Source organism: Scyliorhinus torazame, chromosome 9, assembly GCF_047496885.1.
Source record: "Scyliorhinus torazame isolate Kashiwa2021f chromosome 9, sScyTor2.1, whole genome shotgun sequence".
NCBI classification, from domain to species: domain Eukaryota; kingdom Metazoa; phylum Chordata; class Chondrichthyes; order Carcharhiniformes; family Scyliorhinidae; genus Scyliorhinus; species Scyliorhinus torazame.
Window position 1 is genome coordinate 141069107 of NC_092715.1, and position 11942 is coordinate 141081048.

The window sequence follows — 11942 nt, forward strand, 5'->3', positions numbered from 1 at the left end:
TGAATTTTGAATAAGCCGGCAGAACAAGCAAATGACTTGAAAGGTAAAGTTCACTTTGGAAAAATGCCATTACTTATAAGTCACACCGAAAATCATTGGCTTTCTACATTTTTTGCAAACGAGGGGCGGGATTCTCCCATCCCGCGGCAGATTGTCCACGCCGTCGTAAACGCGGTCGCGTTTTATGATGGTGTGAACGGACCGCTGCCAGGAGTGGGCCAGCACAGCACTGGAGCAGTTTGCGCCGCTCCAGCTGCCGATCCCGGCACGAACTGTGCGCCGCAGGATCTGCACATGCCCAGTCCCGCCGGCCCAAAGGCGCGCCTGCGCTGTAGCCTCATTGAACGCGCCGGCCCCGACGCAACATGGCGCAGGACAGCAAGGCCGGCGCATAGGAAAAGAGGCCGGGGGACAGAGACCAGCCCGCCGATCTGTGGGCCCCGATCACGGAGCACCCCTCCCTCCCTCAAGCCGCCACCCAACCCTTGCACGCAGAGTTCCCGCCAGCTGCCAGCAGGTGTGGCCGGCGCCGGCGGGACTCAGCGATTTAACTGCGGCTCAATCAGCGGACCGGCCACGTAAAGCGGCCCGCGACCGGCGCCACGCCAAACACACCATCGCCAATTCTCCGCGTGCCGGCATCGGGGCGGTGTGGCCCTGTTGCAGGGTTCTCCGGCCCGGCCCAGGGCTGGGAGAATCCCGCCCAGGATTTGAGGACATTACAGACCTGATCAAGAAAGGGGGATGTTTTGGGGGGAAATTATAGAACAGCTCATCTGAACTATTGTGGGATGACTACAAAAATTCTTGTTAATAGATTTAATTAGTGAACGTTTGGAGAGTCAGTAACTAATCAGGGACAGTCACGCAAGGGTAAGTGGTGCTCAACTAACTGAATTGATTTTTATTTCAGGAAATCAACTGTAAGCATAAAGAGAATCTGGTGGATGCTATATATACGGATTTTTAAGAAGTATTTGTTGAATTGACGCAAAGAAACCTATGACAAATATTAAGATATGCAGTACTATGGGGAATGCATGGAGAGACAACAGAAAATTACGATAGATAAATATATGTTTATCAGATTGTAGGGATATGAATGTCATGTCATAGGCAATACAGACTAGAATTTACTATGTTTTTCATTTACATACATAATTAATATGGACATACAAGAGTGTCATGTGAGAGTACCTCTAAGAAATGGGTGTTTATAAATGGGTGTATGAAATGAAAAAATGAAATGAAAATCGCTTGTCACAAGTAGGCTTCAAATGAAGTTACTGTGAAAAGCCACTAGTCGCCACATTCCGGCACCTGTTCGGGGAGGCTGTTACGGGAATTGAACCCTGCTGCCTTGGTCTGCTTTCAAAGTCAGCGATTTAGCCCTGTGCTAAATATCTGTAATGAGAGTACCTTTAAGAAATGGGTGTTTAAGAAATGTATCTTTGTAGGGTTAATTCCTCCTCCTCGTGTGCCAGGCTCAGCCTGATACAATTTAAGGTGGTTCACAGAGCTCACCTGACGGGGGCGAGGTTGAGCAGGTTCTTTGGGGTAGAGGACAGGTATGGAAGGTGCTCAGGGAGCCCGGCGAACCATGTCCATATGTTTTGGTCATGCCCGGCACTGGAGGGGTTCTGGAGAGGAGTGGCAGGAGCAGTATCTCAGGTGGTGAAAGTCCAGGTCAAGCCAAGCTGGGGGCTAGCAATATTCGGAGTAGTGGACGAACCGGGAGTGCAGGAGGCGAAAGAGGCCGATATTCTGGCCTTTGCGTCCCTAGTAGCCCGGCGAAGGATCTTGCTAATGTGGAAGGAGGCGAAGCCCCCCAGTGTGGAGGCCTGGATAAACGATATGGCTGGGTTCATAAAGTTGGAGAGGATTAAGTTCGCCTTGAGAGGGTCTGCGCAGGGGTTCTACAGGCGGTGGCAACCGTTCCTAGACTATCTCCCGGAGAGTTAGTGGAGGGTCGGTCAGCAGCAGCAGCAACCTGGGGGGGGGGGGGGGGGGGGGGTGTGGAGACGACGTCCGGGGAGGGGGAGCTGCCTGGGGGGGGTGGATGAGCAAGAGATAACATGAAGAGTCGGGGAAACTGGCACGTACGGGAGAGAGCCAGTGTACAAAGCTATGTAAATATACTATTTTGCCATGTATGTATCTTGCTCCGCGCGATTTCTCGTTTTTTTTTTGTTGGGGGGGGGGGTGATTGTTTGTAAGGGAGGAAAATTGTGTTAAAAACTTTAATAAATTTTTTTTTTTTTTTTTTTTTAAAGAAATGTATCTTTAAGAAATAGGTGTTTATCAATGATGTCAGAGTTTGGGTGGAGCTGGGCTGTCTGTCAGCTTTTTACTTTCATTTTAGGCTGTTTGCTGCAGGGTGTGTTTTAGTTTTGTTTTCAGTGTTGGAGCTGAAGCCAGACCAAGCAGGTGTACTGCTGTTCTCTCTGCCATCAGAAGTAAGCATTTCATCCCTTGTCCCTGCTTGCAGATCATTTATATAGATTGTAAACAGTCGAAGTCAGAGAACTGACCCCTACAGCACCCCGTTCATTACCGTTCGCCAGCCAGAGAAGGACCCATTTATCCCAACCCTCTTCCTAATGTCAGTCAGCCAATCCTCAATCCAATCTAGTACTCTACCCCCAATCCCCTGCGATCTCACCTTCTAGATGTCTTTAGTGCAGCACCTTGTCAAACGCCTTCTTGAAGTCTAGATATTCCACATCCATAGGTTCCCCATTATCAACCTTGCTGGGTACGTCATCAAAGAACTCAGGCAAGTAGCTATTTGCTAGCGAAATCAAAAGGTAATCTCACTGCCTGCTTGCTCTCCCTCTATAGCACTGTATCTTTGACTTCAAATATTTATCCAAATGTTTCCTTAAAAGATGCAATGGTCTCTGCCTCCATCACTTTCTGTGGCACAACGTGGTAAATGCCCAAAAAAACTGCCGAACAAAAATGTCTTCTAATCTCTCTCCTCACCGTCTAATAATTTTAAATTAATCACATGCCATGACACTGACTCCCAAACCAGAGGAATCTCTTCTCCTATCAATTCTATAGAAGCCCATAATAATTTTAAAAACTTACAACACCAGGTTAAAGTCCAACAGGTTTGTTTCGATGTCACTAGCTTTCGGAGCGCTGCTCCTTCCTCAGGTGAATGAAGAGGTCTCTTCATTCACCTCTTCATTCACCTGAGGAAGGAGCAGCGCTCCGAAAGCTAGTGACATCGAAACAAACCTGTTGGACTTTAACCTGGTGTTGTAAGACTTCGTACTGTGCTCACCCCAGTCCAACGCCGGCATCTCCACATCATAATTTTAAAAACACATTTTTAAAAAATCTTAGCCTTCCAGTGGAAATGATCCCACTCTCAAGTCTCAGCTATAGTTCCCAACCCTATGGTGTACGATCAAATCCTGTTGTGGAACTTGAAGTAACAATTGTCCATTGTAGGAGGGTACTACCAACTGAGTAAATCTGGCGCAAACTGTTACTGGGGATCAAATATTTGAAAGCGGTACATTAGGCAGCTCTGGTGTGCACATTAGGGTTAGCCAATCTCAGGGCTGTTTGGGAATCTTAGAGAATTAAAAGTTTAATTTCCTAGGCTTTAATGAAAGCAACTCAGAAGATAAATCAAAGGGGTACTTTAAAACAGATTTCTCAGTTTCTTTGAACCTTTCTTGCTGCAAAGGTGTTGGGTGTGAGACCTGCACGAATATATCTCCAAGAGTTAGCAACCTGACCAGGCTTGTTGGCAACCTGACCAGGCTTGTTGGCCGACATTGATGTGTTCTGGATCACATACAGGTCACCAACACTTGAAGTAGTGCAACACCATTTTATTAAAAGGTTAACTATTTAAACATATTGAACTGTGGGTAAATACAATACCAGCTTTAACTAAAGACCTTTGCCTCGTCCTAACCAGTTGATGCACTCAGCACATGGTGAATGTCTGTGTTGCAGGCTGTGAGCTCTGTGATCCTAGCTAGCTGCTACTCAAATGAGCGGAAACTCTGATGTCCCCCGTCTTTATAGTACCTGTGCTCTCACTGGTGATTGGCTGCGGTGTTGTGTATGTTGATTGGTCCCACTGTGTGTCCATCAGTGTGTGTCTGCACTATGATATACTGGTGTATATTATGACACACATAACTTCCTTCCTGTTGGAATGTCAAAAGCCAGAACCTGATGGCTTAAAACTCCTTGCATTTGGTTACATGAGCACAATCCGATACTCCAGTTTACGTCCCACCCCTCAAATTTAACAGCAATGCAAACACTTTACACACCATTAATCTGCTCTAATGCCTTTTGGGTGACGTAAAAATGTAGTAAAAGCAGAAATAAAGTGAAACGCTAAACCTGATGCGGGAGGATAGAAGCATTAAAATATCGAAAAAAATTGTTGCCAAAAGCTACTTCGTAACAAAAGAGGACGATTTATTTTTAAATCCTGCTTGCATTAAGCAGTCACGGGCGGGCACAGGATGAGTCAGTGGCACCGAGTCCCAGCTTCTTACTAATAATAGCTAGCGAGCTGGCTGCCCGTGTGCTGGCTCTGGCAGTCAGAGCTCTCCCTGTTCGCCTCACCTCTCCTCGCCCGCCCCAGCTCCCGTTGAACACGCCATGGTTGTCCTCCTTCAGTCCCAGCTCTTTAAGCCAGGCGTAACTGGGCTGCTGGATGAGAAGCGTCGACATGGCTGCAGAGGGTCTCAGTCTGCAGGAAACCTCCCGTCCTCTCAGCAAAGGCCTCGCGAGGCAAAGCGTTACTCGTTGCATCCTACAACAGGGAAACATAAAATTAAGCGCTGCGCAGTTGGAGCAGCAGAGGCTGTAGCTGTGATTGGCAGGAACGGGTGCAGCCCCTATACTGGGACAGGCGCATTGCAAAGAGCAGGGAAGCATTGCAGAACAGAACAGCCACACAACTTGGCGAGCACTTCCACGGGAACCGAGCGACACTGTACCTTGAAAATAAAACCCCAACCAATACAAAATAATGGCGTAACTGGTTATATTCCCTTTGTTTCCAAATGTTCACCTACGCATTTATGTAGCTACTTTTAATGTTGCGAAACGTTCCAAGGTGCTTCACAGGAGAATTAACAGACAAAAGTTGACACTAAGCTGCACATGGAAGATATTAACAGAGTCCAAAAACTTGGTCAAATAGGAATTCTAAAGGTGACACTAAGCTGCACATGGAAGATATTAACAGTCCAAAAGTTTGGTCAAAAAGGAATTCTTCCGGACTTAAGGAAGAGGGAGAAAGATGGACAGGTTTATGTAAGGAATTCCTGAGTTTAGGGCAGTTGCCAATCACAGGATGAAGGAAATCAGGGATGTACAAAAGGCCAGAATTAAAGGAATATGGGTTTGTAGATAACGTTCCTCTACATTGTGGGCAGTATGTTCAGTGTACGACTTGGTCCCTTTACGATTGTTGCGCAGTTGCAATTTAACATTTCCCTAAATGCCAATGGTGACATTGGATGTGTGCTGCCCTTGTTTCACTGCACAGGATGTTTCAAATTGCTGCTTGATCACATGCGTGTGCTGAGTTTAGGCTGAGTATTAGTCATCACAAAATCACAGAACTGTGACTGCACAGAAAGAAGCCATTCAGCCCATCGTGTCTGCACCTCCACACCAAGTGCCAGCCTCCTGCCTTTTCCCCACCCTCTCGCACATTGTTTTTATTTCAAATAATCACCTAATGCTCCGTTGAAGGCTTTGATTCAACCTGCCTCCACCAGACTTCCAGACAGTGCATTCCAGAGCCAAACTACTCGCTGTGTGATGCACTATCGATTACGAGACGAGAGTAGAATGTGATGTGTTGGGTATGCCGGGTCTGCGAGGACTGCGTTTGCTGCAGCAGTGAGAGAGACAGGCTTCCAACACTTGAAGAAATGCAACTTGATTTTATTGAACTCTTAACTATCATTCATACTTTAACTGTGGGTTGACACTATGCTGACTTGACTGGAGACCTGAGGCTAACCTGACCAGACTATCTTACTACCACATGGTGTATGTTCTCGTCACTGCTCATGGGCTCTGACTGTCTCAGAGGCTGGATCCCAAGAGAGCGGAAAACTAGTGCCCACTGGCTTTATAGTGATCGTGTTCTGTCTGGCGATTGGCTGTTGTGTTCTGTGTGTTCACTGGTCATCCTGTGTGTCAATCACTGCCTGTCTGTGCACCATCATATACCTGTGTGTATATTATGACAGAATGTAATCGAGGCTTTATTACACAGAGATGTCTGGCCTCCTACAGCAGCTTACGAAATGGCTGCTGTTCGGAGCGCACACACATTTATACTCCGCCTCCTGGGCGGAGCCAGTAGGCAGGGATCTACACCCATACCTGTTGTACAGGGGCCTTACCGTAATACCCATGTATACAACATAATACAACAGTGGTGACTACCACATTCACCCCCTGTTAAAAATGAGTCCAGCGGGGGGGGGGGGGGGGTGGAAAACTATATACATACAGATTGGTTTTAAAATTACAGAGAAGGTTACAAATTTATTCGATCGGGCGCCTTGATCTGTCGTTGAGAGCGCCGCAGTGCTGGTGGTGACTCAGGCGTCGGCTTGGTCTTCGGTGACTCCGGGAGCATGTCAAAATCCTCTTCATCCCCGGGTGGGAGCAAGGGGAGGACCGATTTTCCTGGAGCGGGGGCTGCGGTGGGGTGGGCCGGGGGAGGGGAGGGTGGCGCCGGGGCAGGGAGGGGGGGGTGGGGACCCAGCGGGTGCCAGATCCCTGAGGGAGACTGTGCCTTGGCAGCCATCGGGGTACGCTACGTAGGCGCACTGCGGGTTCGCATGGAGTAGCTGTACTCTCTCGACCAACGGGTCCGCCTTGTGGAGCCGCACGTGCTTGCGGAGGAGAACGGGTCCTGGAGCTGCCAGCCACGTTGGGAGCGAAATCCTGGAGGTGAACTTCCTGGGGAAGGCAAAGAGACGTTCATGCGGGGTTTCGTTGGTCGCGGTGCACAGGAGTGACCGAATGGAATGAAGTGCGTCGGGGAGGACTGTTGCTCTCTTTGGTTGTCTCTGAATAAGGCCGTCAATATGGTCGCCTTCCTTAATTCTAATTACGTTTGCTGTAGAGTCGCCAGGTATCTTTCGATACCGCCACAAGGTTCAAACCGAATACTGATCAAAGACTCGATACACCAGTTAGTTAGTTCAAAGTCAATGCTTATTTATTTACACACACAGTTAAATATACTCATGCACGAAACTCTACAGACTAAACTATCACTACTGCTAAAGCCTATATTTAGCTTTGGTCGCCCACTTAGTCAGAGGAACAATGGCCGTTGTTCGGTTCTCGGGCTGCTGGGGTCGAACTGGTAAAGGGAACAGCTAAGGTCATCTGTCTGGTAGCGTGCGTTGACCTAGGACTTACTTGCTTCTGGTGCAGCTGGTGGACAGGTCTCTCCTTGGTGAGAGCCGGGTCCAAGAGAACGATTCTCTCTTGGAGCTCCTTCTTCTTATACCCAAAGGGGCTTTGCCCTCTTTTGGGCGGGCCTTGAACTTGGCCCCAATCAATTGGGACGTTTCTTAATCAGTCATATTGACCTTGTCCATTAAAGGGGTGGGTTCCCTGATGGCTGGGCGTGTCCTAGGTGGCCGTTGGCCTGCTTTGTTTTGGTCTCCTCTGGCGCCGGGGTGTCTGCCTTAGTATCGGTTACTCAAATGTTACTCTTTTGTTCCCGGAGATGGGCCATTAGTATGCTAATGGGCCTACAGTTTTGGTCTTGTCTGGGAGCTGCGGCTCCAATATACAGACAAACCCTGAACTTGCTTGTTTTCTCAGTATTGTCCATTTTCCCTGCAATCTTTGCAAAGTGTCCATTTTGTAATCGGGAAGTGGCCATCCCAGATGGCTACACACCCTCCTTGTGATCCTCAATGCGAAGCGTGAAGGATCACATTACCGGGGCACCCATAAATACTTCACGGGCTCCACACTGCCCTATCCTATGAATCACAATTTTTACCTAAAATCATTTTACATACATACATCATTATAAAACTCTACGGGGCGCTATGACATTCAGGCATGCATTACAAAATTTAAAAACTGGAACCTCTAACTATCCTCAATGAAATATCCTCACTTAAATGATCAAAAATAATCTACAACATTTTAAACTGTACAAATAGCAGCAACACAAGTTTCTCTGGCTTGGCAGTCAAGCATAGAGGTTTACATTTCTTTATTGAACGAACAAAACACACACAAAGAAAAATGGATGCACTTTAATTACTTAAAGGAGTTGGGGGGTTTGTTGGAGTCTGAAAATAGGGGACCTAAACGTGTATACCGGGCTGCGAGAGCGGTAGGCTCTCCTTCGTCATTTCCTGAGTCTAAGCGCCTGCACGACACTGCAGAGTATCGCCAGTACTAAGAATGCTTCTACTCTGTAAGATAGTGAATACCAGGTGATAAACATGTCACACCAGGTCGGGGTGTCGGTAACTGTCTTGGGGGTAACTATCTCGGGGTACCGTGTATGGCAGGGGTGGGAATCATTCACGGCCTGTGTGGTAGGGGTCAGGGGATAGCGTCTGCGCGCAACTGAAGGGATCCTGCTAAGATCCACGTGAAAAGCATGAAGGTTGTCTTCATCTTTCCTTTTGTCGGTCTCCTTCTTTCTCTTCTTCTGGGGTACCTGAGGTTCCGGAGTTCTATGGATACAAGCATAACATCTGTTATTATCTTGCTTAAGATCTCGTATGTCTGTCTGTCTGTCCTTTGTTGCCAATTACCCTTATGATTGGTCACCATCTGTGACTCCCTCATTTAAAAAAACCCCGAATATTTGGACAAGACATCCGTGAAAAAAACTGACACAGTGCGAGCCATCTCGCAGCCTGTGCGATCGACCTTCCTAGTGTTTGAGGATGTAAATAGCATACGGAAGCAACCTAAGGGTCGCCAGAAACAAACAAACAAATTTCGAACTGAAAGTGCCAAAATGGGGTGCCTATGGGCCGCGGCGGGTAAGAAATGGGTGGAATCCCCGGGTAGGATGGTGATCTGTGGCATTTGTGCTCTACCCAAGCGTAGCTGACCAGAGGGGGGTCCTCAGGCAGGGCGGGGACCAGTGCCGTTTCTCCACTGCCTGAGCAACCGGCAGGAACGGGTAAGAATGTGGTCATCGTGGGGCCTGTCTCTTATGATCGAATCAGAAGAGTAGCTATGCGTGGTGTCTGCCGACAAACTAGTTCCTCTGAACGGTTGTCTGTCGACAAACTTGTTCCATTAACTGCCAGGGGGCGTTAAAAGAGTCGTGGCATGGGGCCTGAAAACCTTTAAATTCACAAACAACATTTAACATGTACATTAAACGAACAAACCTATGACAAACATCGTGCAGGTTCCATCAGAAAGGACACCGTATCTCTCCATCGGTTCCTTTTTACCATCATGTGGACACCTCATTGCTCAGTAGCGAACAGGGTCGCAAAGGGATTCGTTTGGTGGGAGTCAGACTCTGTGTCATCATCTTCTCCCGGCTGCCATACTCTTGGCTGGAGTAGTTTGGCTAAAGCTGCTTGGGGCGAATTGGGGTCCATCTCATCATTCCGGATGAGCCTGAAAGAATTGTCTCGGTGCCAGAATCGTGTGTCGTGAGTTGGAGCTACTCGGCTTCAATCTTTAATCGTCGGGCGGTGAGTCTGGGTCAGGGGCTTTGATGTACGTGATGTCGAAGGGGTCACTGGAATTGTGCTCGGATTCGCTCGGAGTGGGACCTGGTGCAGGGGTGTAATCATAACGTGGTGTGCTGTGGCTGTCGGTATTGCTATCGCTGATGTGTTGGGTGTTCTGGATCACATACAGGTCACCAACACTTGAAGTCGTGCAACATTATTTTATTAAAAGGTTAACTATTTAAACATACTTGAACTGTGGGTAAATACGATACCAGCTTTAACTAAAGACCTTTGCCTTGTCCTAACCAGTTGATGCACTCAGCACATGGTGAATGTCTGTGTTGCCGGCTGTGAGCTCTGTGCTCCTAGCTAGCTGCTACTCGAATGAGCGGGAACTCTGATGTCCCTGTCTTTATAGTGGATGTGCTGTCACTGGTGATTGGCTGCGGTGTTGTGTATGTTGATTGGTCCCACTGTGTGTCCATCAGTGTGTGTCTGCACCATGATATACTGGTGTATATTACGACATTGCCCCTTTTATATAAAAAAATGTGCCTGCGTGACAATAAATAGTGTATGGTGAATGTTCCTGACTATGTGTGTGCGAAATATGTACATAAAACTAAGCTATTTACATGGGAAGGTGCCTGGTGCAGAAAAAAACAGTGTGTAACGCAAATAACGAGATGAACACTATATACAAACCACTTGAACGATTAAACAGAAGAACAGAACAGACCAGAGAGTCCATTAGTGCAAAGTTCACAAATTAAGTCTCTGAGGTGGGCGACGAATTCTGGTTGACCGCCTCAAGGGTGGGTCAGGAGCAACCGGCTGAGGAGCGGGCTGGACTGCGTCAGAGTGAGGAGGATGCAGAGTAACCGGAATCTCTGCATAGTCCAGGTCAGGGACAACAGGAGGGCGTGGCACTGGCGGAGGATCATGTAGCGAGCGCGGAACGAGATGAAGGGCATGTCGATTACGGTGCAGAATGGAACCATCTGGTAGATGAACCAGGAACGAGCGGGAAGCCACCTGCCGAAGAACCACAGCAGTTGCAGACCCGCCACCATCCGGAAGATGGATGCGGAGGTTGTCATCTGGAGCCAGAGCAGGGAGATCAGCTGCAAGGGTGTCATGAGCCACCTTGTGCTGTGCACGAGACAGTTGCATTCATTGAAGGACCGGAACGTGGTCGAGGTCTGGGACGTGAATGGACGGCACCTTCGTCCTCAGGGTGCGACCCATGAGCAGCTGGGCTGGCAACAGGCCAGTGGACAGTGGGGCCGAGCAATAGGCCAGCAAGGCAAGGTAGAAGTCGAATCCCGCATCGGCAGCCTTGCAGAGGAGCCGTTTGACTATGTGGACGCCCTTCTCCGCGTTGCCATTGGATTGGGGGTACAGGGGACTGGATGTCACATGCACAAAGTTGTACCTCCTGGCAAAGTTGGACCATTCCTGGCTTGCGAAGCAGGGGCCATTGTCCGACATCACAGTGAGTGGGATGCCGTGATGAGCAAAGGTGTCCTTACAGGCATGGATGACAACAGAGGATGTGATGTTGTGCAAACGTACCACCTCCGGGTAGTTTGAAAAATAGTCTACAATCAGAACATAGTCTCTGCCCAGCACGTGGAACAGGTCGATGCCGACCTTGGACCAAGAGGACGTGACCAACTCATGGGGCTGCAGGGTCTCACGTGGTAGGGCCGGCTGGAACTGCTGACAGGTGGGGCAGTTGAGCACTGTGTTGGCGATGTCGTCATTGATGCCGGGCCAGTACACTGCCTCTTGGGCCCGGCGACAGCACTTCTCCACGCCAAGATGGCCCTCGTGTAGCTGTTCCAAGACAAGCTGGCGCATGCTGTGCGGGATAACAATGCGGTCCAGCTCAGGAGGACACCATCGACTACCGCCAGATCATCTCTGATGTTGTAGAACTGCGGGCATTGGCCCTTGAGCCACCCATCTGTTAGGAGGCACATGACATGCTGTAGCAGGGGGTCAGCCGCAGTCTCGCGGCGAATTTGGACGAGGCGTTCAACCGTGGCCGGTAGATTGGAGGCCACAAAGGCTACACGGGCGTCAACCTGGCAGATGAATCCCGCTGAGTCACACGGGGTGATGACTGCCCTGGACAGAGCGTCGGCTATGATCAGGTCTTTGCCCGGGGTGTATACGAGCTGGAAGTCGTATCGCCGGAGTTTGAGCAGAATGCGCTGGAGGCGAGGCGTCATGTCGTTCAAG

The 11942-nt window shown here is 48.9% G+C and overlaps 1 protein-coding gene across 1 annotated transcript in view; it reads right to left on the bottom strand.

The window, feature by feature from the left end:
* aldh7a1 (aldehyde dehydrogenase 7 family, member A1) overlaps window positions 1-4795 on the bottom strand; it is an 86426-nt gene extending 81631 nt beyond the window's left edge. The window contains exon 1 of the mRNA XM_072516568.1: window positions 4606-4795. Coding sequence (XP_072372669.1) covers window positions 4606-4794 — 189 coding nt within the window. The 5' untranslated portion in view covers window position 4795. The remainder of the gene's footprint in view (window positions 1-4605) is intronic.
* Window positions 4796-11942: the final 7147 nt, after the last annotated feature.